This window comes from Trichinella spiralis (assembly GCF_000181795.1).
Source record: "Trichinella spiralis strain ISS 195 chromosome Unknown Scfld1, whole genome shotgun sequence".
In the NCBI taxonomy this organism is placed as follows: domain Eukaryota; kingdom Metazoa; phylum Nematoda; class Enoplea; order Trichinellida; family Trichinellidae; genus Trichinella; species Trichinella spiralis.
This window is the reverse complement of record NW_003526940.1, coordinates 2,531,502-2,558,710: the sequence shown is the minus strand read 5'-3', so window position 1 is coordinate 2,558,710 and position 27,209 is coordinate 2,531,502. Positions and strand designations below refer to the sequence as shown.

At 34.4% G+C, this 27,209-nt stretch overlaps 7 protein-coding genes across 7 annotated transcripts; 3 read left to right on the top strand and 4 right to left on the bottom strand.

Annotated features, from left to right (window-relative positions):
* Positions 1-2,202: 2,202 nt before the first annotated feature.
* Tsp_08957 (smoothelin) lies at positions 2,203-6,089 on the bottom strand (the record flags this gene model as incomplete). Its single annotated transcript, XM_003382052.1, has 2 exons — positions 5,828-6,089; positions 2,203-2,399 (listed from the first exon to the last, which is right to left on the bottom strand). A coding segment is annotated over exon 2 (153 nt), but the record flags the coding sequence as incomplete, so codon positions are not given.
* A 1,888-nt stretch (positions 6,090-7,977) lies between these two features.
* Positions 7,978-8,480, bottom strand: Tsp_08956 (zinc finger protein 294). Its single transcript, XM_003382051.1, is given in 3 exon segments — positions 7,978-8,046; positions 8,117-8,344; positions 8,358-8,480. 3 exon segments carry the CDS (start codon positions 8,478-8,480, stop codon positions 7,978-7,980), a joined length of 420 nt encoding a protein of 139 aa, XP_003382099.1.
* Positions 8,481-9,046: 566 nt separating this feature from the next.
* Positions 9,047-15,780, bottom strand: Tsp_08955 (hypothetical protein). Its single transcript, XM_003382050.1, has 17 exons — positions 15,751-15,780; positions 15,485-15,670; positions 14,665-14,892; positions 14,430-14,479; positions 14,019-14,181; positions 13,741-13,926; positions 13,415-13,600; positions 12,572-13,060; positions 12,320-12,509; positions 12,143-12,255; positions 11,819-12,084; positions 11,590-11,743; positions 10,968-11,531; positions 10,047-10,251; positions 9,839-9,992; positions 9,694-9,801; positions 9,047-9,485 (listed from the first exon to the last, which is right to left on the bottom strand). The coding sequence occupies exons 1-17, from the start codon at positions 15,778-15,780 to the stop codon at positions 9,047-9,049; spliced, it is 3,711 nt and encodes a 1,236-aa protein (XP_003382098.1).
* Positions 15,781-19,738: 3,958 nt separating this feature from the next.
* Tsp_08954 (retrotransposon gag protein) lies at positions 19,739-20,140 on the top strand. Its single transcript, XM_003382049.1, has one exon. The coding sequence runs from the start codon at positions 19,739-19,741 to the stop codon at positions 20,138-20,140; it is 402 nt and encodes a 133-aa protein (XP_003382097.1).
* A 1,648-nt stretch (positions 20,141-21,788) lies between these two features.
* Tsp_08953 (conserved hypothetical protein) lies at positions 21,789-22,210 on the bottom strand. The gene is made up of 2 exons (XM_003382048.1): positions 22,026-22,210; positions 21,789-21,966 (listed from the first exon to the last, which is right to left on the bottom strand). Exons 1-2 carry the CDS (start codon positions 22,208-22,210, stop codon positions 21,789-21,791), a joined length of 363 nt encoding a protein of 120 aa, XP_003382096.1.
* Positions 22,211-23,865: 1,655 nt separating this feature from the next.
* On the top strand, positions 23,866-24,372 carry Tsp_08952 (conserved hypothetical protein). Its single transcript, XM_003382047.1, has one exon. It carries the CDS (start codon positions 23,866-23,868, stop codon positions 24,370-24,372), a length of 507 nt encoding a protein of 168 aa, XP_003382095.1.
* A 1,241-nt stretch (positions 24,373-25,613) lies between these two features.
* Tsp_08951 (conserved hypothetical protein) lies at positions 25,614-26,026 on the top strand. Its single transcript, XM_003382046.1, has 2 exons — positions 25,614-25,798; positions 25,858-26,026. Exons 1-2 carry the CDS (start codon positions 25,614-25,616, stop codon positions 26,024-26,026), a joined length of 354 nt encoding a protein of 117 aa, XP_003382094.1.
* Positions 26,027-27,209: the final 1,183 nt, after the last annotated feature.

The window sequence follows — 27,209 nt, the reverse complement described above, 5'->3', positions numbered from 1 at the left end:
ATCAGAAAGTGCGGAAAAGAAAAAGTATAATCAAATAAATTAAGAAGCATCATCAGGATGGCAGGCGTCGGTTGTGTTCCGTAAGCGTAACGACACAGATGGACACCGGCAAATTATAAAATTACGATTCGCACGGTTTATCGACGCAATTTACATTCAATACGTGGATTTCAATTAGATAAATAAGGCGGTTAAAGATGGGGATAAAAGCGAACAACATCTAGATGGAGAGTCAATCAGAAATTTTGCAGATTGAAATGATCCGTGAAGAGGAACCAACGCGAGAGCTTCGGGGTAACTGTCCATTGGCGAGTTGCCAAAACTGTCCACAAAGGGAAAAATTATCGACTTGTCCAGCTTCATCACTCTCCTTGAAGTGAGATTCAATGAAAAACATCGCTCAGTATGTTCAGTCTAATTGAATAATTAAATAACTTCGCCGCTGACAGATCTCATTATAATTTGGCCAAAACCACCAAAATTAAATGTATAAAACAATTGTATCAAATTTCATTGAAAGAATATTTTAATTTTTGATGTGAAAAGAATATTTTCAGCCCTTAATTATGAATAACTATTGGATCAAAAACAGGTGGTCTTCAAATACAATTTGAAAATGCTGTCATTTGTGAAAGTAAAAGTAGTCTCACTTCATTTGATCATAATTCATCAACATCTATTTGCACCTTTTACATTTGCGTAAATATCAATCAGTCAATCAATCGATAATTATTACTTCAACATCACAATTATAATAAATTTGAAATCACCATCTTATTGTCTTGCAAACTACACATACAAAAAGTAGCATTACAATTCTTTTAAAATTTCATTATTGAGATAATTTATTTTTTATTTTATTACATGTATATATGCACACACATTTACATATGTAAGTATGTATGTAGATGCCATAAAGTAAAAAATTTATATTGAAAATCAGTTCAAATTAAATATTCTCTGTGGATTTTAATAATTAATTTAAATAAATATCTCAAATTGCACAGTTAACCTATTATGTAACTGATGTTCTACATCTTTTTCATCTTCGACAAGCAACATTTTTCTACATCACTTGAAATGTTTCATAAGAAAATTAATTATTACTTCTAAATATGTTACTTTTAAAGTAAGTTATTTCCTTTTTAATTAAAATTAAAATAAATCTAAAACAGCCATACTATCTTTTACATATTGATTAAAGCTGTAAATTATTAACCTTATTTTAATTTCAATCTACCAATGCCTAGCAACGCACAATAAGCTAGTCAATTAATATTGCACAATTTTCATTGAAATGGAATTTTACAAAGCCTACTACTGCTAAATCCCACAATTTCCACCTGAGACACCTCATATGATGAGTTATGCAAAGGGCTCAGTGCCAGGCACCTACTTGGTACAGCAACCCATCATCTTCTAGAACGCGACGGATTTGACCTAAAAAATAAAAAGAACAAAATTGATTTATATATTTCAGTGTTTCATCTGAATATTTTCACAAGATAAAAAAGCTATATTTCATGATATACATATATATAGTTTTTATATATTATATTTTCAAAAAATAGCTTGTTTAAAATGCATGCAAGTTACAATACATATAAGTTTAAAATACAGTTTAAAAGTAAAACTTGAGAAACTACATTTAAAAAATACAATTTTAGAAATTAAATTAAACTGATTATTACTACTGAAATATAAATGCATATTAAATTATTACTTCATACAAATGATTTTATCTATTTAAATGTCTTTTTGTCTATCGGTGACAAACATACAGTTAAAGTAGTGATTATCTAAATTAACTGATATGCATATATTCTGACACCCACACCCATACATAAGATATACAAGAATAAGATTCGGAGCTACATGCTTTTTTTACAGTACCAATTATTAGTGTTTGAATATTTTATTGACGTCTCATCTCATATACATAAATGTAGAAAGATGTTGTGAATTTTCAACTGAATAATTAGTGATAATTTAAATAAATGATAATTATAATAAATTGGTAACATTTATTGAATTTCACAAATATGTTTATTTAAAAAATTGAAAAAACAAAGTATTTATACGTACATGCAAAAGTAACAATTTCCTTGTCCTTGGCGCAAGTAGCAGTTTTTCCTTCCATTACCTTAAAGAAGAAGAAAGTAGATTTTGTTTAATAATAATAAAAGCTGTTCTCGTTTTTACTCTTTCTTTCTCAGTTGCTGGAACGAAGCCGTTGTCTAATGCTTTGCAAAGCTCCGCCTCGTCACTGTGAGCACCACTTATAGTCGGTTTGTTGGATGCTGCTTGAATCGTCAGAAGACCGTCTTGGTATACGATGCCTTTTACACTGGCCATTGGATATTGGCAGTTGACGACTGACAGCACTGATTCGTGAATTTCTAAATTAACAAACTTTATATTTAACTCAATCAATTTATTTTTCATAATAAATAATTTCCTCCCAAATAGTACGCGATTTTATATTTTATTATTTTTATTCACTTTTCAATATATGCATATATATATATATATTTATTTATTTATGTATTTTATTTTCAATTGTTCTATTTTACTTTAGTACGATAAACTCGTGACATAATTTTAACAGTTTTATAATTTGTTTTTTTCTTATAACCCCCTGATGAAAATGACTGCAAATGATGTTTTACATAAAAACGTCATAAATAATAACAACGAAATGTCGAACTTTTTATAAACTCAACTGAAAATTAATATCATTTTATTTCAGGTACGGACAATGAGGGCAAAACGTTTTTTATGCAGCATAAAAAATATTTGATAAATATTATTTTGCATGATTAATTTAAAATTGCATTTTTTAAATGTACTAAATGCATAATGATATTTTACAATGCTTTCTTCGTGTTATTTAAATATACAAAAAATATGCATATATTTTTTGATAATTTTTTAAATATATTTAAGATCAGAAATGAAAAAGGAAAAAATTACATTGATTGTAAAATTGAAATATAAACAAAAATAACAAGAAGGATAAAAATGAAATATGATGTAGAAAATAATTTTGTTTTTTTTTAAATTAAATATATTCTATCAATGGGATTAGATTTAATTTTTAAGTTCAAGACTTGAATTCGAGCTGAAATAATGCTTCCGTGAAATATTATTATTGCACTTGCAGTGTTATAAAAGTTGACACTTTGAAACGCCTAACGACGTTGTCATTGATTTCTTACAATGAAACACGATTAATTATTTAGAGCTTACTGATGATGATGATTATCATCATCTGAGCATCTGATAAGGGCACGTTTGAATTTAACCTTTGAGCAAAAATTACATGTAAAAATAAAATACAAAGAAAAAAGAAAATTCTGAATATTGATTCTTTAAATTCATCAATAATATCAATGTTCGATAATTCAGGAATAAAAATTTGAAAACAAAATAATTGTTTATTTTTTTTTAAATATTATTTACTTATTTTCAAAACTATTCTTATTTAAATTACGACTGTTAATAAAAATAAGCAGGTACATGACTGTGACGTGGAACACAATTTTACAAACTTTGAACATTTTAACTGTTGCTGAATGGTCTTCTCTATTCATTTTATTTCAACATTTCTAATTAAATTGTTAAATTATTACGACAGCACAGAAAATACTCGCTTTTTTATTTTAAAAACTGAAATCATGTCATGATCAAATGGACATTGTTACAACACGCCAGTTACAACAAATTTAGCCTTCAACGCAAAATTAGCAGTTAGTTCTATGCACATGTGGGTCGAATAAGCAGTGCATCAATCAGATGTGCAAAACAACAACAACAACAACATCATCAACATGAATTTTACAAGCCTGAAAACAATCCCCCACCACCCCCTTCGAAATTTTGACCCCCAAAGAGACAGGTAAATTTGAAGCCATCTTCTTGCTTTTGTTTTCTAAATCTGTACAACACCAACAATGCAATTTTCAGAACTTAACCTGAAATATTGCTTTCACATACTTTTTGCATGATCGAAATATGCGGAAAACAAATTTTCAACTGTCAGTGAATATTGTCACTACAGTAACTTTTCTTTGCTTCTAGCCAAATGTGTAGTTCTGAACTGGAAAAATATTTTCCAGCACAGAAGAAGAAATTTGATTATTTTCACTTGCTCCAATTAAATGACGCATAAAAATTACAATAAACAAGTGCTTAAGAAAACAAATTATATATATACATATTTGGCTTCTGATGAAAAGAATCTCAGTTGATCAGTGAACGATAAATTGACGAGAGATGTGATGAGGAAAAAAAAGTGAAATAAAAATATGCAAAGCAGTAAGCTGCGACTGTGGCGATCATATCGCCAATGTCGACTCAGGAAGGACAAGGCGAAGGCCAAAAACAGCCTCTAATGGCACTTGGACTTGGTCTGTTCTCGGGTCTCGGACAGGTCATCGGTTTGGCAAAATGACCATGGCAAAAACTGGAAGCAGTCCAAAACTGACCAACAACATGAAAGAAATCGCGGCAAAACGTTTGTGCTAATCAAGCAAAACCAACCTGACTTTCTTGATTTTCCTTGATTACCGTCATCAGTCATTTTTCTATTTTCCAAATCAAACGGAGCCGATATCCTTATCTGATGATGAGAATTGCATCCCACTTCAGGTCAATGGAGCGTTTGCTTTCTCACCACTTGGTCTGGTCATTTCTTTTTCTTCTTTTCCGGGGTCGTCTGTCTGTCCATCATCAAATTGAACATTTTTCCATTTTATGCCCAATTTATACCGACAAAACAACCAACTAACTGCCCCCTAATCAACACACATCATGCTCAATTGTGCAAAATGGACTCCATCCAGTGGGCGTTGAAATAACCAATTTTGAAAGTTCAGAACATATAAATCAATCACAATCACGTTCACCACCTCAACATTATAATTACTGTATTGAAAAAAAAGCAAATCTTCATTTGATTTTTCTTTTTGCAAAAAATAAGCTGATACTATTATCAGTGCAAATATACCTGCATGCAATAAAAATCAAAAAGCTCTACATGGAAGGGTCCATATTTGTTGCAAAGAAACGAAATACTAATTTTTGTCATTCATATTTTAAATACAATTCATAAATTGTATGATATCACGAAAAAAGATTGAATAAAAAAGGAAAATTTTTACCACATAGCATTCGTTTCAATTGAAAAAATTTTTTCTTTTAATCACTGACATTTTTTGTAATAAAATAAGCTGGTAAACATTCGTATTAGCAAAAAAAACTTTTCATCTTCTCAATTTCAACAACATATGCATATTATATTTGTCTGTTTGCTTGTACATTTATTAAAAAGGCCCTTATTATATTATTATACTTACTCAGTTTGCTGTATTACACAACTGGACGTGATAGTGAAAATTGAATCGAAATGGCAACCCCAGTAAAAGAACATTGTTGGAAAAGAAATAAAATAAACCTATATTTTGCTTAGAATGAATTTTGCACAAAATTAGCAATTTTGTAAAGAAAATTTTTTTTCGAGTAAACAAAATTAACATAACAACAAGAAACAGCTAGCTAGCTGTTGCTTAAGCAAAGGTGATTTTTTGCGACGTCAACAATTGCATAATAGTATATAAAATATTGAAATTTGAATTGCAATAACAAAAAACTGTGAAGTGAAATTGGAAATTTCAAATTTTGAATTAAAATTTAAACTTTTTCAATTAAATGCAACAACAGTAATGAAACAGTTTTTCGGGAAAAACATGTAATCTACATGTTCTGTTCTCCCGCCCCCCTCCCTTTTGGAAAGGAAACAGAAATTAATAATTGAACAATTAGTTACCTTATTATTTATCCAACAAGCAGTAGAAGTACAAGCGTTGAAGCAAATGATGATGATCAACTGATTGAATGCTAAACTGTCGTGTTAATAAAGTCGAGGGTCAATTAGCTGAATGAAAGAAAGTACAGCCTGTTGGAAAATTAATAGGAAACACGGGTGAATGGAAATTGACAGTTTCCTGCTGCGTGCTTCTACGTATTTCACTATGCCAATCCACAACTGTACAATGGACGACGACGGCCTTGTTCAACCAGCATATTCAACATCATTGTTAGTTATGCTGCTGCTACAGACCCGCATAAATACTGCACAGCTTTCTACTTGTGTCTTACTGTGAAATAGAAGATAGCAGCAAATCAGCAGGCTCGGTCAATTGTTCCCTATTCAGGTCGTTGGGAGCGGCTTTCTAGCAAAAACTTGTTGTCTCAACAACACTACCAGATTCTATTTTCTCTCTGATCAAATACAACACGTCAATTTTACACTATTTTCTTTTACATTCTAATCCTTTTTCTTCTCATCTACCAGATACACTTATTACATTTATTATCCCATTAAACAAACCAATCTATTTAATAAAATATTATCATATTTTTTCTTTTATTTGATAGAAAGAAATAGCAAAATTACCCTACGTAGTTGCTTTTATTATACTTGATAACACATCAAGCGAAGCCGACCTGTCAGTGTCAAGAATCCAACGTCAAATTAGTAAAATTATTTGATAACGAGTCATAAAGATATCTTACGTAATACATAAAAGTTGACAATCTAAAGATAATCAAAGAACCACCAATTGATAATAAAGTCATGAGAAAACACCCAGCACTTAAGTTGTTGTCTTTATTTATTTTCATTTATTTATCAAGAATAACAACATAAAGCAGATGATTTTATGTGAGCTTTGTTCTTTTCATCAAATATTTAACAAATTCCAACAAATCTAGATTTGCACAATTTTCTATTCAAATATGATCAATTGGAATATTGTATAAATACATCAACAAACACGGACTGTGAATTTCAAAAAAAAAATTCTGCTAATGCTAATGCAAACAAACATAAGCAATAAAGTTTTTCTTTCATTTTCACCTTTCGCTGATATTTAAAATTTTTCAGAGAATAATTTTCTTATTTTAATAATAAATAGAAACGGTTGAAAAAATTACATTAAAATAAATGTCAATGCATCTAGTGTTCAGTTTGCATTATATAAACTCTGAACCACCACCACGGTCAGTGATTCTGTTACGCTTTATTATTATACACGCGTTCGTGCGTAATTGAGACTTGAACTGGATGGATGGAAAAACGTTTCAAATTTACCCTGGTTATAAAATTCAGCAATGAAATAATAAACCAGCACTAGTCAACAAAAATACATATTAATAATTAATTCAAACACAAAACCAATGAACTCAAATTAAACAACATGAACTAAAGTGAAAAATATGCAAATTGGACTGAGAAAAAATTTCACCACAGTAATTTTAGAAAAAGGATATGCTTCTGTTCAAAGCTGAAAATGCGTACGATGAGAAAAACGGATATTTTTTATAAATTGTTCAGTCAGCTCGTTCAACATGGAGAAAAGTGAACACAACAATTTAGCAGATCAAATTTTCAACAGTTCTGCAAACAGTGCGTATATTCACTCATAGCGGATTACAGTGGCAGTACTGTGTTTACAGAAAAAGACAAAGCACCGTTCAGAGTTGACTTCAGCATTCAAAGTAAACTGCCCCTTTGTGACCCAGACGTCATATCAACTATTTAATTTATTATTATCATTGTTGATCTATTCAGAAAATCCCCAAATCCAATTTCTCTTTCCAAGCAAACAGTAATCAACTGAACAACTAATTGAATAAAAAATAATAATAAAAGAAACATTGTATCATTGTTATATTATGTGCGTTTTGTGAAAAATCGACAATTGCATTCATAACAACAACCAAAAAGGAAAAAGCTATTAATTTATGATTAAAATTAGATAAATAAATTACAGCAAAGCGTTCATCTTTTTTATTTTCAGCCAAAGTTTGCAAAACGATTTGTTGAAAAATAAAAATTTACTAAAATGCTAAAAAATGTACAAAATTTTCAGTATAAAAAAGTGGTACTTGTGATGTGATGATACGAGTGAAATTTCACTTCTGCACAAACAGTTCCCTGCAAAGTGGACAGGAAGGCCTGTCAGTGGACTGAAACCACTGTTGCTAAAATAAAAATATGCAAAAAATGTAATCATCTGTGATATAATAATAATAATATTATTATTATTATTACCAAGCATGACCCGTGAAACTGATGCTTGCATTGGTAACACTTTTTACTCGGCAAATGACCCTCGGATGTTGTGTACGACAAGCACACCGGACAAACGTCCATTCGTTCCAAAACTTTATCCACCTCAGCCTGCCACAGAAGCAAACTATCCAACAGATTGGTCTCCTTAACAAGAGAAGCTTTGATGAATATACGAAACGAAACAGCAATTAGTGCAGCAAAACGACTCTGCTTTTTTTACATGTTTCTGCAATCGCATCGCTAATTTTCTTATCCAAAAGTTGAACGAATCTTTCGGAACACCGGACGCGACATTCAAAAACACGTCTGTGCTATTCAACGGGTAATTGGAAGGCAACTTCATTGTGAAAGAAATGGTAAAATCATCTTTTCCATACGCTATGACTACTTCGCTCACATTCGGGCACAATGTAATCTAAACCAAACAATCAATCAGCCATCAACTTGATGCAACTTTAAACAAAAAATCGAATTACTAATTAATTATTACAGTACTGCTGATAAGATTGAAAAATGTATTTTTTTGCTTAATATCATTCTAACAAAAGTATCACAGAATTATTAATTATTAATATCAGCAGTAGAAATAACCACAACTACGGCGATGAATAAGAAGAAGAAGAAGAAGAAATGCTTGCCTTCATTTTCTTCGAAGTTGCTTTGTGATCGGACAAAAGTTTGAACTCGTCTTTAATAAGAGATGGACTGAGATGTTTGCTTATAAAGCTTAAAAATAAAAAACAATTAAGCAAGCAAGCAATACATATTGTTTTTCCTTCTTTTTGCACCTCTTAATACGTGAAGTGAGCAACTTTTCTGATCTCCAAAATTGTCTGGTAACGGTGGGGAAAAGTGTCAAAAAGTCCCGAAATACGCACAATGAAAGCCACCAAACAACGCTCGCAGTATCTAAAAAAAGTGATTTTTAAAAAATGCAAATACACTTTGCATTCCTTGTTTAACCAATAGATAAAAGAAAAAGTTTTCACCAGAAATTTTGTTGAACACATCGTCAGTGAACATGACAATGTTCATCTTTTGAGCATTTCGTCCACTTTCAATTGGGCTGAAAAGATTGATCGCCTTTTTCACTTGTTCCACATCGGCCGGATGTTCGACAAAAAACGTCACCAAAATTCTCCACAAATGGATAAAATGCTGCTGCTGGTACAGCCATTCCCGGTAGCCATCTTGTTGTGATTTATCAACAATGGCAATGTATTCAAACAGCAATTTCCATATTATCATGTATTTGTACATGAAAATTAAAAACGAATTGCTGAAACGACTGACGCTCGAAGCTTGTCTGACATCGTCCAGAAATTCATGAAAATAACTTGGCACTTCCCTAAAGTATACGAAAAAGAAAACATCTCCTCTCCTGTTTTGTTGTTTTTCTTTTGCATTCATCTAATCCAATCGAATCAAATTCATACGTACTTCATCAAACCATTCTGAGCTTCACTTTTCTCGTAAATAGCCACATCCGGCAACAATCTGAATAACAAACATGCACAATGTATTTATTATTATTATTATTATTAAGAAAAACCCACTTGCGTAAACAGAAATACGCCGCAAGTCCAAAAATGAACGAAGTCGCTGTTTGTTTGCGCAACAACATCAGCATTCGACTGATTATAGTTTGCAAGGATTCAGGATAGCTGAAAGCAATAAAAGTAAAATAAACACACATCATACATGAACGAAAAATAATCGCACTTCAAAGCTGAAAGCTTAGCAGACAGCAAAACGTTTTTGACAGGTTTCATCAGAGCATCACGAGGAAGAGATGAAATGAAAACTGCGAGTCTGTAGATCAGCAATCGACGCATTGTACAGTTTGAAAAATTCTCTGAAATATTCCAAAATAACAATAAAGCAAATAAAAGCATCGAATCGAATTTACCCGCATGATAAAAGAATGTATCCAAGTGATTGTCGATGCATTGGCAGAGGAAAAATTGGAACCATTCTTGTTTGCACTGCAATTGTTCTTCTTCTGTTAAATGAGTAAATTTGTTGTAATTCAATTTTTCCGACAACATGTTGCAACAGTGCAAACCCATGATGCAGTGCACCACAAACTGTATGCCCTTCAAACGGGCGGAAAACTAAAAAAAAAGAAATATTCCTTCTTTTGTCATCATAATTCTCAAAGTATTCGTGACATATATAAATATAATTACTTCCATTATTCTGGTAAGCATGAAAAATATGTTTTCGATCATTTTACGCTTAAACTCATAACCACGATCGAACAACAACTGCAACAGCTGCAGGTAAGTTAAATGACGTACACAGTTTTCCGTATCGTCTCCTTCTTCGCTTAAGAAAATAATAACACACTTATTATTAGTATGCAAAAGAGACGTCGACAGAATATCACTTACAAAATAAATTTATCAATTTGATCAATATCGTCCACCAACTTTTGGAACAACTTTTCCAACATATCGTCAGAGTAAAGTCGAGCCGCCGTGAAAATATCCACGAAATTCTCTTTGGTCAATTCCATCTGATCATCTTGCTGCAGTGGAATCCCCGATGACAGCGGCATGTTCACCACCCACAACAATTTCAAGTACTGTTCAACATTGTCCTTGCCGACCAGCATATCTTTGACAATGTCGTGAACACTGGCCACCAAATCGTCGGCATCTGCTCCAATGAATGGATTGTCGTCGTCAGTGGCAGTGGCGGTGGCAGTGGGTGTGGGAGTGGGAGTGGGAGTGGGAGTAAGAGTGTCTTCGGTTTCGATTTCAGAATTCAAAATTTGCTGAGCTTCAGAGTCGAGCTCGGTATCCGAAAGCAGCATGGCACAGCTCACATCCGACGCGGCGAAACTCTTCGATTCGGATCCTTCCTCGTCGCTGATGCCCACCACGTCAGAAAAACCGTCGTCGTGGGAAAGTTTGTTCAACAATTTCACGTCCTTGGCAAGCAAATTGCTCAAGCCGAGCAAGCACAACGGTTCGTCCGAGCCGTCAAATTCGAACACGAAATTGGGAACCATTTTACCTTTGATCAAGTGGAAGACAAAACAGCTGAGCCGGTCGTCGCAGTACTGGGTGTCGGTCAGTATTGAATCGAACTGTTTGAAAAAGCCAAAATCAAAGCAATTCGACCTGGCAAGATGCAAATATTGGGCGGTTCCAAAAATGTCGAACAACTGCCTAATATATTGGATCGAAACGGGCTTGTCGGCGGCTTTGCTCTTGGCCACGTTGGCACAGAATACCCCGATCAGACAAAAATAGCTGCGCATATTCAAATATCGACACATGTTCTCTTCGTCTTCGGCTAAATTTCGTGGGAACACTTCCCCGCTGAAATTGTCCGCATTCAAAATTGACGCAGGTAAAGCGTTGTTGACAACGGCCAATGCACGCCACTGCAAAAATAAATATGGATAAATGAAATGAAATTGCAAATAATTTTCTTCCGACAACCTCAGAAGCCAAAGTGTCCATAAATTTGATCCACTGATCGTGTGAAGGCAACAGTTGATCGCAAATAAATTTCGTAGAGTAAGCAGAATCGACTTGCTTGCAATGATTCATGCAGTGAAAAATCACCTTCGCGTATTCTTTCGCATACGATATCCTGAAATTTGAAAACAATAAAACAATTTTAAAATATTATAATTTTCAAACAAAACAGCAAGCTTTTTCAATTTACCTTTCTTGGCTTAACTCTTTTTCAAAAACCTCCTCTCTGACAAGCGAACTCATCTGCTCCAGCAGAGAATCTGCCACGGAGAACTCGCCCATCGATGTTATCGTATGAAAAGCATACAACAACGCTATTGTAACAGAACCGCGCAGAGTATCGACATCTGATTCTAAAGAACAAATCACATTCTTGCCATGTTCACCATAACAATATGTAAATAAAGTAATCAACAATCGGCATGCTTCTTCTTTCAAATGGCCATTCCAAAATTCCTGAACATGAAAAATAAAATTGAAAAGTAAGTGTAAAAAAGTGCGAATGGTTGATTACCTCACACATGAATAAACCTCTCGCCAAAACGGCAACTTTCGCCACGTTAGACCAGTGGCGTAACGCTTCACGATTGAGAATAACATTCAAAGGGGATTCTTCAGTTTTAATTTCTAAAAATTATTACAATCGAAAAATCAAAAACCATTTTTTAAACTAAACAACAATAAAACGAACCTTTCAAAAATGTCAAAAGTAAATTTGCCACTTCTTTGCAAGATTTCTCAATTGTCAGACAATCATCGTGCAATAGACAGTTCAAAAAACGTCGCGCCGAATCAGCCGGATGATATCGGCTAAAATCGAACTTCATCTTATTCGATGAAGTCAATGCGGCAATCGTTTCTATGATTGAAAAGTGTTCCATCTGAAAGCAAATTACCGGAATTAAAAGAAAAAAACATACGCGTGAAATGTACGCATGTATACTTTGTAAATTCTATCCAAAGCCATAGTACGGTCTTCTTCATTCATCAAGTTGACCAACAAAAAATAAATTTGCATCGCCGATACACGGTCGTTCGATTCCAACAGTAAAAATCTGTTCACGTTGCTCATCGATTCGTAAATCTTTTTCACGTACTTCGAAGCATCGGTTTCAATGCTGCGCTCCATTTCGCACAGCTTTTTGAACTTTTCCAAATTTTCATCAAAATCACAATTTTGATTCAACAACCAAAAACGTTGCGTATCCAAAATTTGCTCAAATATCGGCTTTATAAATCGATGCAACAATGCCGATTCTGGATACAGAAGGTTCGAAATGAGCAAAGATAAATTCTCGCTTGCAACAGTGTCGTCTTCCAACAAACTATCAACCATCAACAAAACGTGCTTGCACAAATCTTCCAAGAACGGCTTAAAACTTGAATTCATGTCGCTCAGTTTAATTACAAATTCCACAAAATCTTTACAACACTGAATCACCACATCCTGATCAGAAGCTGGGTAAAATTTAATGCATCGCCCGTACGCAAAAGTCACCTACAACAACAATAGCAAAAATAATAAATAGAATTAATTTTAAAAAAACAAACAATAATTTACCAAATAATTCAATCCTGCACTATCATTGGTAGTAACGTTGTCCACATCTTTCAAAAATTTTAAAACTGCCAATTGTTCAACTAACAGCGAGTCAATGACACGTTTCTCACAATTCTCCTTCGTCAAACATGTCTTCACCCTGAAGCATATTCAAATACAAAAAAAATTATTACTATAAATAAATGACAAATGTAAATTAAAAAATAAAAATTATATATACTTTACTGCCAAATTGGTTACGACAAGTCCTATTCGTTGTATTTTCACATCGTCTGATGCGGGTGGCAAAATAGCAAAAAATGGTGCAAACAATTTCGCACCGTCGCACAGGCTATCACTGTCCAGTGAATCCGAAATTGCTGTTGCAAGGCAAGAAATAAATCGTCCACAATCAACATGCACCCAAACATCCTGAAAAAGAACAATAATCCCTCATAACAATCTCATACGCATGTATTTTAAAATATAATACACACACACAATTATAAATTATTAAATTGTCCATGCATTAGTTGCGAGAACAAAAAAATAAATATAAAATAATCTCTCACCTCCACCAACTTATTCAATTCGGATATCACACCGAACATGTAACGAAATGTGCACAGTTGTATGGATGTCATGCTTTTTTGTATGGAAGTATACAGTCTTTTCAGTATCAAACTTTGAGATGAGTGTATAAAAACCGGAACTAAAGATTGAACCGTTCGATACCAAGAATTGACAAGATCCAATTTCTGAAACAAATATACATAAATACATACACATGTACGTACGTATGTGCATACAAAAAAAATATTCAAAAGGTCTTTATAAAAAGATTACGTACTTCATCGCACAAAAGTGGTAAATCCCAAAAAGTGATGCACTTCCCTAACGACTGCACCACGCCAAATTGAGGTGATCCTTCCGTGATTAAAGATCTGCCCAACGCCCAGCTTAAGCTTTCCAAGCATATGCTAAGCGTCACGTCCAATCTCGAATCCAATTCGCTAAAAAAAGCATAAGATAAAACAAGCTCGAGAAATATGCCCGCTTTTAAAGTAAGTTATTGACAAAAAACTTTACACTCAACATAACTGTCATAACTGATCATTCATTCTACGCTAAGCTATGCATGCAACGTATGAAAACTGCAATGAGGTTCAAAAATTAAAATTTTTACGCCTTGGATTTACAACAAATTTTTCCTTTATTAACAAATTGAAGAAACAGATTGACGATTTTTTGTTTTGAATACCTCAGAGCGGGGATCGTCCCTTCGTCGTTTATTAGCATTCGACAACATGTCTGCAATAAAAGAAACTTATGTATTTATATATTTTTTTCAGTTTACTTATTTTCATAAAAGTTGTACAGTCATTACTTTTAAACGAAATATGTAATTAAATGTGTTATTAATACAAGATAAAAATTAACCAAAACTTATTTTAAAAAAATATTCGCAATTATAAAATAAAAGATATCTTTCTTACTCGACACCAATTTTCTGTAAAAAGAGAGTTAAACTCAGTATTTGTAACACTATTGAAAAAATTGATTCCGTCTTTGGCGGTGACTGCAACTTCCTTTTTGGGGTCGAAAACGCCCAACAGTAAATAAATCAGTGCATCATCCACCGGCTTCCGCTGGCATGGCAACACCTTCATCAAAAAGGCAGTACAAACTTCATGTGACAACTTTCGTATTCCTGAAATCGGGTCCTAAAAACAAAAATACAATCATAACTAATATCAAAATTAACAAACTACCACAAATCTATTACTAAAGCACTTCGGGCGTAAAACCGATTCCAATAAGCAAAAGAAGGCATAACTTGCTGCACATCAGAGACTGCAATTAAATTAATCAGTTCGCTCATTCCCTAAAATAAATACAGTTTCATACGTACATACATACATAAATTCATTTATTTATTTAACAAATTTATTAAAAAGCTATTACTCAAAAATCAATAAACGCACATTAATCAATATGCTAATTATGAAACCAGTAAATTTTTAAATAAAGTTATTACGACAAATCTACTGTTATTATTAATAATAACGTCAAACAAAATAAATAATTTCAACTGTTCTTATGCTAAACTTATTCATTACACAAAATAAAAAAAGATAACTGCTCCTTCGTAAAAACAACTGGATCAAAAATGAGTTTTCCTTCAAAAAATCCTTAAACAGCAACTTAAATTTACAAAAAATATACTACAGACTGATAAATGCACGGCAGAGTTGTGATGGAAATCTGAAGAATAAAACAGCTCGTGTAGCTTGAAAATATTTAGCAATGCTGTACCTTGTACTTGGTATCGACTTCTTTTTTAAAAATTTTCTTAAAAACATCTTTAAATGGAATTGGCAATGACATCATGGTTACAGCTGTCACATTGCTATCCGAGGCAGTGTTCTGTGCAAAAACGGAAAATGTTCTCAGCCCACCGGACTCTGCGACCAGTTCAGCTGCCCGTCTACTATTCGATGGCTAAAACAGCAACTTTCACATGTGCCAATTCAATTTTATTTTTAAATATTCAAGGCAGATTCCAATTTTCATTCACATACCTGCGCACGCTGATACCTTCTTCTCACCATGATAATCTAAAAATTGCAAAACTTATTTCAAAACATTACAATTTTAATTTATTATTATATTCATAATAGGAAAAAAAGCTTACAATATACTTAACCTAAAAATCACTTTTGTAAAGAGTACAGTAATTCATCTAAAGCTCCCACGTTTACAACCAAAATTTTCAAAAAACAAAACAAAAAGTAGTCTTAATGCATTTAAAATATTTAAAATCTAAGCTTTTCGCTTTCCATTATAATTTAACATAACAACTGCAGCTTATTACAAGAATAAACAAAAAATTTAATTTTCGAAAAAAGTAAACTTCATGCAGTGTCAAAAATAAAAAATGAATGTACAAACTCAAAATTTATTTATTTACATTCATAAGCTAGCTCATGTCAGAAGAAAGAAAAATTCAAGAATGAAATGCTACAGAAAACTTAAAACTTTAAAACTGTCATTAAACTATGAGAACTAAGATAACATTGAAAATGCAACATCCTAAAGAAACGGTTAACAACGAAAAGAAATCTCAATTTGAGCTACTGTGCAAAACGTACAACAAAATTAAAAATATTTAATATTCATTATTATCCTCAATGCATTTATGATTCTAGGACAACTCTGTTTGAATAATAAATAGTTTATACAAAGGAATATATGACAAGCATGTTAACAAGAGAACCATTCCCCCTTGAAAATTAGCAATAATTAATTACCGAGACCACAAAAAATACAATTACTCAATGAAACATTCAACCACGCAAATACATGTATATATGAATTGAATACATATATATATACATATAACAAAAAGTTTAGTTCTTCAGTTTCTAAAAGTAAAATTTAGTCTCAACATAATTACGCAAAAAACAAACAAATTCTTCATATTTATTTCAAAACTTTACGGATACAAATTGTAAAAATAACTTTAACTTTCTGGAAATTTAACTACCATAAAAATCATCGTAGATGACAACAATAATGGTAATGCTTAAAATACTGAAGCTGAAAAGTAATTCACAATACTCACTTTAAGATGATTACATAAAAAATACCATTCAAAATACTGTTCTAAAATTAACCAACACGAAAAACAATATCCAAAACCTCTCTAACAACCAACAATTCCACATACACTACAGTATTATAAGCATGTAATAAGGTAATTGCATTACTGTATTATTATGATGCTGTTGAAATCCTTTACAATTACTTCACAATTTGTACTTATGTATTTTCAATTGAATTTAACAGAATTCCTCTTTTAGATTATACATTAAAATTCGAAGTATTTTCAACATTATTTAATGTGTAAACAAGACTGTAGTACAAAAAGTGATTCTCATTGCTAAAATTCATTCTGACAAATTCGATTTGAAATCGAGATGAACATTTTTGAATGGTCAATTTATCATATTTTTAAATAAACTTTTGTTGTTTGAGCAAAATTTGTTTTGATACAATCCGGCTAAAGGTGCTTTTAAAAATACACACGCAGTCATTTTTAAATTGTATACAGCTCAGAATTTCTTGAAACAATTCCGTAAATGATTAAATTTCACGAAATAAAGCATTAGTGATTTAAATATAAGTTTCAAAGGAAAAAATTATTTTTAAAGCTAAGCAAATTTAAAATAAAACATTTTGACCAATATAATATTAACTACTGTAAATATTCATAATTCGGTATTATAAATGATGAAAATCCAAGAAGAAGTATTTGCATGTGAGTAAATTATCAAAAGAACATCTAAAACCAATCGACAAATAAAACCAGTAAAAAAGTATTGCGCCAATGAAAGAACGCAAACAAAAATTTGTTCGAATCATCCTATTTCATCAAAGTTATTTGAATTTATACTGAATATATTTGTAGATTTATCTCAAATGAGATCATAGAAGAGTCGTTTGAAATATCAGAAGATTTTCTCCCTAGACTATTTCGTGATACGAAAGAACGAAAGAAGCATTACAATTTTACACAATGTTTACTTTGGAATAAAATAGCAATCTAATTTTACGTTTCAATTTTATTTCGGGAAAGCGTTGTTTGAAAATTGGAGTCAAGTTTTGCGTTTTAATTGTAACTATTTCTGGATATGACGCTTCAAATGTCAACAACCATTGGTCTTTAGCTACTATAAACCTAAAGCTGCTTTTCATCAGTTACTTTTCAGTTTTAATTTTGAAATCCAAACTAAAGCAGTTCCTTCACTTTATCCCACGATATATCATATTTTGTGAAAATTGCAGTGCAAATATTTTGATCAGTGAAACGTGAAATATTGCAACCATTCACAATTAACTTATAGTAGCTAAAAAAATAATAGAAATTATGAGTTAATGGAATCCTGACTCTTGAGTACCAAAAAACGACGTAAGATCAGATCACAGTAAAACCACTTTGAACCGATGAACAAATTAAAGTAATTAAAATCTTTGACCAATAAGGGAATAATGAACTCGGGAAAAATTTCCTCCCTAACCAAGGTACATCCAAAGTAGTTTAATTCATAAATTTGCGTTTTACATAAATAACTGCTGCCTCTATTAAGTCGCTAGTATATTGACTGTCGACCAACGTCAAACGCACATCATTAAAGCATACGTCATATCAGCTCCTGGCATCAATATGATGTGTTTTCGTAATTTTCATTGGTTTGTGCTTTATATCCTAAATATTTCTTTCTGGCTGTGACGGACAGGACGTACACACGCTATAAGATCAGGGCAAGTCAGGAAGATTCGAATTTCCCACTCAAAATTAAATACAGTCCACTTTATCTGCGAAAGCAAAAATTTAACCCTTGTAACTGGTGTTGCAAGAAGTTTTTTTGGCGTTAAATTTGTAAATTTTAATGAAGATTTTTGAATTATGCATTAAAAATGCATCTTTTAACATTTAAAAATAAACGTAAAACTCGAATCAGTTTACATGTACAATGGTAATGAAGGTATAAGCAATGTACATTTTGCCATTGGTAAACAAACCGCAAAGACATGAAAAAATGTTCGCATAAGTATTTGTAAGAAGCTAAAAAAATGAATAGCAAATCCAGGAAATACCTGCCAATGATGACCTTTGATTTGTAGAACATGAAATGGCCTATACGTTTATAGAAAGGCGTTTTTAAAACAAAAACTTAAAAGAGCATATTTTTTCTGGCTGTTGCTTTACGATAAATATTTTTGTATATGTAATGTAACTTCATCAGAGAGACAATGCATCAATCAAAATTAATATCTGTGAATGAAAATTCAGCTGATGTGCAAAAGAAAATTTTTATGTTTAACGTTCAGTGGAACAGTTGTTCTCATTCAAAATTTTCATAATTAAAACGGTTGATTTTTAGAAACAAAGGAACTGAGGATGGTCTACTTCAGAGCAATTTTCAATGCCTTTTCTTACTGGTCGTTCAACGCGCTATCTTATTGGACCTTCACATCATAGACCTATTGGTGGCCCTTGTCTGAGTGCGCATTGATTCTAACTGGCTGATATATCTGAACTACGTCTTGTACCAAATCGTGGCGTTAATATGTCCCATGTATATGTATTTAAACACACCGGTAAAAAACATTGGAGGTGTTCAAAAGTATTATTGCGTGTGTTCCTTGTTATTAGCGATCATTTTACTCTGGCTATTCTATACTGTGTAACATATTACTTTTTCTGTTGCTTTCGATGAATATGCGCTATCACATTTTATACAGCATCACAGTGGTACACTGAAATATACAAAAACGATTAAAATTATTTTTGAAAATGATGATCATTGAAAATAATAAACTTTAAATAAACTTAAATAGTATATTTGAAAGGTCTGGCGATCCGGCTGCGGGAACCGGCGACCCTTACCGAAGCTCGGAGATTGGTCGTAAAGTCATGCGGGCTGAAGAAGATTTCCAACAGAGGCGACGAAAGAGCCCGTCTGGGAGAGCGGCTCGTTACAATGGGGGCCTGTCCGGGAAATGATGCCATCGGCGTACCGAGGTGACTACTATCGCCCGCCCCATGCTTTTCGTCCGGAGATGGATTCCGTCGAATGGCTGGAGAGGCTGGAAGACTTCCTCTGCCTCAGCAGGGTTCCGCCTTCTGACCACGGCATGGCCGCTCGCTATCTTCTTAGCGACTCAGTTCACCGCGAGCTCTACCCGGCAGGACAAACAAGAGGGGATTCCTTCGAAGAGTTCAAGAAGAGATTGCTGGACGCGTACGGCCCGGAAGAGTCGACAGGGCGGCTGATCGAACGGTTCCACGCCATGCACCAACGCGAGGGCAAAACCATCGAACAATACGCCCAGGAGATGGCGGAAGTTGAACGCAGAGCCGGCGTAACAGAACGTGATCTCGTGCGCGTTTCGCCGGGGGAATAACCTCAAAAGAGGCGTATTTGGCAATCCGGCTGCAGGAACAGGCGACCCTTACTGAAGCTCGGAGACTGGTCAGTAAAGTCATGCGGGCTGAAGACGATTTCCAACAGAGGCGACGAATGAGCCCGCCCGGGAGAGCGGCTAGTTACAAGGCAAAATTTCAATGAATGACAAAATATAAATTTTGATAAAAGAAACAATGTAATTTTTGAGTAATAAAAATTTTTTACTGTTAATATTATATGTCACCTATTAAAGTTTCGTCAACTTAAAATATTTGAATGAATTAAAAGAAAAAATATTACAGCTAATCAAAACTGAGAAGTATAAATCAATGAAAAATTCAACAATAAAAACCAATAAGACAACGGTGCAATGGTAGAAATGAGAAGCGCTACCAACGACTAGAAAGAAAGCGCAGTAAAAGTTTGCTCCTCAGTTTAAACATCATTGCAACATGCATAAAATGATCTCATTCAGTAATGATAGGAAGAGGAAATAATAACAATGAATTATGGTGCATCATTGTGGTATATGACCAAACTAATTGTTCCACAGATCTACACAAAGCGTGCGCTGAAGAAACTCTAAAGAATACCAAAGAACACTTAACGCACACCACTGTTACAGGGGAATTAATATGATAAAACATTATCATCCACCATCAGTGATGAAGTTGAGGATTCTTATAAGAAACGAAAATGCATGAATTGCTGTATTTGACATATGGCCGCATTCGATCAATTCTCACATCAGGGAAAACAAGCAGAAATTAGGAAAAGTGGATTTTTNACTATTTTCCAATATTCTGATAAAAAACCCTCAAACAAAAAACTAATGGAAATAGGAAGAGGCAACGCAGGTGATTTATAATAGCATCAAACAACAGCTTTCGTGAATTCGGTTTGCTCTTCTTTTAAACACTATGATGTTACAACGTGAAAGCGTTCATGAACGTGCTTGGCCAGTTCATCACTGGATTTGTGCGACCACCTTTTAAAAGTAAACTTAGCCACACGACTGCACCAGTAATCAAAGTAAAATTTGTAGTCGTCGATAGGGATGTGGACGCCCACTTTTGCATCCCCATTGACGGACATCAGGAGGGATGTGCCTCCGCGTACAACCATGTCACATNGATAGGTCATTCATCAACACAGCCAGCGGTAAAGAATGCGCTACTGTNTACCTTCGAGGGTTCCGTATAGAATTTGTGAGATGCAATTTTTGACCNAACATGCACTCCNCATTNGTTTCTGCANTAGGGTTTAGTTGCCAGTAATCAAANGTGAGAGTTGCAATCGTTGACAGGGATGTGGACAGTCACTTTNGGGTTCCCCGTCGACGGACATCAGGATGGAATGGAGCCGTCGCGTACAACCATATCTACATGATGGTCCATGAATCCATCACACCACAGCGGTAAGAATGCGGCATTGNTTACCCTTTCGNAGGTTCCGTATAGAATTTGTGCGATGCAATTTTGACCAACATGCACTCCCATTGTTTCTGCACAAAGTTTAGTTGCCAGTAATCAAAGTGAGAGTTGCAATCGTTGACAGAGATGTGGACGGTCACTTTGGGTTCCCTGTCGACGGACATCAGGTGGAAGGAGCCTCCGCAGACAACCATGTCACATGATGGTCATGAATCATCGCACACAGCGGTAAGAATGCGCTACTGTTACCTTCGAGGTTCCGTATAGAATTTGTGCGATGCTATTTTGACCAGCATGCATTCCCATTGTTTCCGTATAACCATACACGATCAGTATGTAAGGCAAGATAACTCTTTTCAGAATTTCAGTGACTTTCTTGCCAGCGAGTAATCTGAGTTCATCAAAGGAAAATGTTTACATACCATTTCATTCAAGTCGTTCAAGATTCACACATTGGCTCTACTATCAGCATTTCGACGACCAGAAGCTGTAATCTTCAGTTTTTTCAATCCATGCAGAGTTGTACATTGAGGAATTACATTAATCAATAAATTTTCTTTCTTCTTTGGCATACTAACTGTCCGCCTTCCGTAAACGGCTGAATTTTCTCGAAGAAAAGTCGATAAAATTTTCATTGGGAAACATCTTCCTCAACATTCTTAATTGAACCTGACAGGCGTAGGAGCAAAGCCAGCTCTGGGGACGAATCAGAATCAGCAAGGGAAAGTTGTTGTTTTCTATGATATTCAGCAGAGCAGACCGGGTTCAGTGTATCAAAAACAGTGCACTACATCTTGACCAACCGCCGTTACTTCACAGCAATGTAGAAAATATCGGAAACGTTATGAAAGTTGCGTTCATTACAAACTGATCGTCGATAGAAAACGTCGAAAATACGAAGGATGGATTTCGACGGCAGCGGCTACACAACGCAGCCAACGCCCTGAGCGCAACGTAACCAAACTGGAAACTGGCTTATTTTCGAGCTGCTTTTATATCACGCTCGCCGATTGTTTGCCTGCCTTATCTCTATAATCTTTGCTTCGCAACGATTCGCGTGATCTCTTTTCGCTCACGTACGACGTGTTAAAATTTCGCAACTTACGCAGCTTTTTCAACGCGGCTCAGGCACGACATGATTGGCGGATACGTTCCGCTCGCTATGTAACGAGCGACTTTACTGCCACCTGCCGCCGTTAATCTGACTTAACTGGTGGTGTAATATAAAAATTACAAGTAAAATGTTTAATAGTACATTTCAACGCCAGTTGAAAAAAATATTTTTGTTCAATATTATACATTAAATAATGTAATGCATTCAATTAATTTTATTAGTATATTGAATTTCATTTATTAAAGTGTTATCAAAAATAATCAGCTCCATATATATTTTGCGATGGGGCAATTTGATTCAATATTTTGCGCAAAACAAGATCATTTATTTCTGTGAGTTAAGTTGCAAACATATTTTTATTATATCAAGATAAAATGTTGCATTATAGAAAATTCAGTGTAATGACAATTCGCAAGCTTAAATATAAATAATAAAAATAATGTTAATAAAATGTATTATTTTGTAAGCATCAAATTATATTTCTCCATCTTCGTTGAAGCGATTCAATGAAGCATAACTTTGCTTCTCAATGAATAACGCTTCTTATTTGGGGTAGATTTCAATGAAGAACGTTTTCTTCGAAATTTAGTTGACTTAATCAAAACTGCTTTTTTAGTGGATTTTTGAAGCTTCTCTTTTTATTACGAACATATTTTCGTCCACTTTTAGATCTTGGTCGCTGTGCGACTTTACGGGCTGCTTCCTTGCCAGGGGTCTTCTTCCTTGTAATACTCTTTGATCTCCAACGTGACCGCAACGGCCGCAAACACGTTGGGCAAATCATTTCTGAGGGCGCTTCAGTACTTCTTACACGAATGTAAAAACAACGGCATTTGAAAAACCAAACATCAAATACATTAATGTTACGTAATCAATTGTTGCGTATTTAAACATTTGTATTAATGAAATTAAAAATATTTCAACTAATCAAAGCAGAATAATTTGAGCAAATCGCATATTCTATGATTTCCAGATTTTTCTAGATTTTTTCCCAGTTTTGTGTATCAAACTGGAGTGATACTGATGATCATTTTATTCATAACCTACTTTAAAGATAAGTTTAAACAATTTTAATTTAAAGTGATATTGTTGAAAGTGCAATATAGCCCATATAAGTGATGTTCAAACAAAAGTTTTTCAGTCTTGTCGCTTGTGTGGTCCATACCCTGTTCGACAATGGCGCGCTCTGCTCGTAGTTATAGTCGAAGTCGCAGTCGTAGTAGCACCCGAAGTAGTATGAGTAGTCGCAGGGGTAGTTATACCCGTCCTCGAAGACGTTCAATATCAAGAAGTCAAACCCCAAAGCGTTCTACTCATCAAATTGTGGTTCCATCATCAAGATTAAAATTGCAGAAAAGACCATCAGCTGTACTATTAGATGGAGGTGAAGCTCCCTCAGAAATAATTTGCCCAACGTGTTCGCAGTCGTTGCGGTCACGTTCGAGATCAAAGAGTATTACAAGGAAGAAGAGCCTTGGCAAGAAAGCGGCCCGTAAAGTCTCAGTGAGACAAAGATCTAAAAGTGGAGGAAAATCTCGTCGTAATAAGAAAAGAAGCGTGAAAAAATCCAATCAAAAAGCAGTTTTGATCAAGGCTAGTAAATCTCCTCGAAAGCGTTCTTCATTAAAATCAATTCCAAAACAGAAGCGGTATTCGTTGAGAAGTAGAGCTGTGGTTCGTTGATTTGCTTCACCGAAGATGAAGAATAATAATTTGATAATCTTCAAATAATTCATAATTTTAACTTTATTTTATTTTTATATTATTATTTTATTTTATTTTGCTACAATAAATGTATAGTTTATACTATGCTTGTTGTAGACAAAAAATAAGCCATCAAGAACTGGACTGTAGGTTATTCATTGTTCAGTTCAAACCGACTCACAGCTGAGCTGAAGGTCAGTTGCCCTTATCTGATAAGGCGAGTGTATTCGGCGCAAGTATGTATCAGACTTGATAACAGTCGAATGTATACACTTTCGTAAAATGTCATTAAGAAGTCGACCCAATCGATTTTACTTATTAGCTCATGCACGTGTCACTTTCTCATGAATTTTGTACATTGCAATACTTTATCTTGATGTAATGAAATTATGTTTGCAACTTAACTCACAGAAATAAATGATCTTGTTTTGCGCAAAATATTGAATCAAATTGCCCCATCGCAAAATATATATGGAGCTGATTATTTTTGATAACACTTTAATAAATGAAATTCAATATACTAATAAAATTAATTGAATGCATTACATTATTTAATGTATAATATTGAACAAAAATATTTTTTTCAACTGGCGTTGAAATGTACTATTAAACATTTTACTTGTAATTTTTATATTACACCACCAGTTAAGTCAGATTAACGGCGGCAGGTGGCAGTAAAGTCGCTCGTTACATAGCGAGCGGAACGTATCCGCCAATCATGTCGTGCCTGAGCCGCGTTGAAAAAGCTGCGTAAGTTGCGAAATTTTAACACGTCGTACGTGAGCGAAAAGAGATCACGCGAATCGTTGCGAAGCAAAGATTATAGAGATAAGGCAGGCAAACAATCGGCGAGCGTGATATAAAAGCAGCTCGAAAATAAGCCAGTTTCCAGTTTGGTTACGTTGCGCTCAGGGCGTTGGCTGCGTTGTGTAGCCGCTGCCGTCGAAATCCATCCTTCGTATTTTCGACGTTTTCTATCGACGATCAGTTTGTAATGAACGCAACTTTCATAAAGTTTCCGATATTTTCTACATTGCTGTGAAGTAACGGCGGTTGGTCAAGATGTAGTGCACTGTTTTTGATACACTGAACCCGGTCTGCTCTGCTGAATATCATAGAAAACAACAACTTTCCCTTGCTGATTCTGATTCGTCCCCAGAGCTGGCTTTGCTCCTACGCCTGTCAGGTTCAATTAAGAATGTTGAGGAAGATGTTTCCCAATGAAAATTTTATCGACTTTTCTTCGAGAAAATTCAGCCGTTTACGGAAGGCGGACAGTTAGTATGCCAAAGAAGAAAGAAAATTTATTGATTAATGTAATTCCTCAATGTACAACTCTGCATGGATTGAAAAAACTGAAGATTACAGCTTCTGGTCGTCGAAATGCTGATAGTAGAGCCAATGAGTGAATCTTGAACGACTTGAATGAAATGGTATGTAAACATTTTCCTTTGATGAACTCAGATTACTCGCTGGCAAGAAAGTCACTGAAATTCTGAAAAGAGTTATCTTGCCTTACATACTGATCGTGTATGGTTATACGGAAACAATGGGAATGCATGCTGGTCAAAATAGCATCGCACAAATTCTATACGGAACCTCGAAGGTAACAGTAGCGCATTCTTACCGCTGAGTGCGAAGATTCATGACCGTCATGTGACATGGTTGTACGCGGAGGCTCCTTCCTCCTGATGTCGTCGACGGGGAACCCAAAGTGACCGTCTACAACCTTGTCAGCGATTGCAACTCTCACTTTGATTACTGGCAACTAAACCTTATGCAGAAACAATGGGAACGCATGTTGGTCAAAATAGCGCCGTACAAATTCGATACGGATCCTCGAAGGTAGCAGTGCCGCATTCTTACCGCTGGGTGTGTTGATGAATGGCTATCATGTGACATGGTTGTACGCGGAGGCTCCTTCCTCCTGATGTCCGTCGACGGGGAACCCAAAGTCACCGTCTACATCTTTGTCAGCGATTGCAACTCTCGCTTTGATTACTGGCAACTAAACCTTATGCAGAAACAATGGGAATGCATGTTGGTCAAAATAGCACCGTACAAATTCGATACGGAACCTCGAAGGTAACAGTGACGTATTCTTACCGCTGTGTGCGATTATTCATCACCATTATATGACATGGTTGTACGCGGAGGCACATCCCTCACGATGTCCGTCAACGGGGAAGCAAAAATGGGCGTCCACATTCCCGTCGCTGACTACAAATTTCACTTTGATTACTGGCGCAGTCGTGTGGCTAATTTCTTTTAAAAGGTGGCGCACAAACCAGTGATGAACTGGCAAGACATTCTGAACGCATTACGTTGCAGCATTTTATAGTGTTTAAAGAAGAGCAACTGAATTCATAAAAGCTGTTTTTTGCCATTACAAGCACTGCGTTGCTTTCCGTTTCATTAGTTTTTGAGGCATTGTATCAGCATATTGGAAATAATAAAAATCACTTTTTTAATTCTGATTGTTTTCGTGATGTGAGATTGATCGAACGCGGCCATACCTCAAATACAGCAATTCATGCATGTGTGTTTTTAATACTAATATAGGTACTACCATGAAATCTGTATAATTTGAGGGATGGTCGATTGCGGGACAAATTTTCACGGTCTAATTTTACTGGTCGTTGAACTCGTTATTTCATTGGACCTTCAATTCGTCGTCTTATTAGTTTTCCTTATCTAATTGCTCATTGATTCAAACTCTTCAGTTGTGATTAGCTGTAATATTCTTCATTTCATTGGTTCAAATATTCCATTTAGGATTACGTATCTTTAGTAATGGTGACGTAACATTAATAATG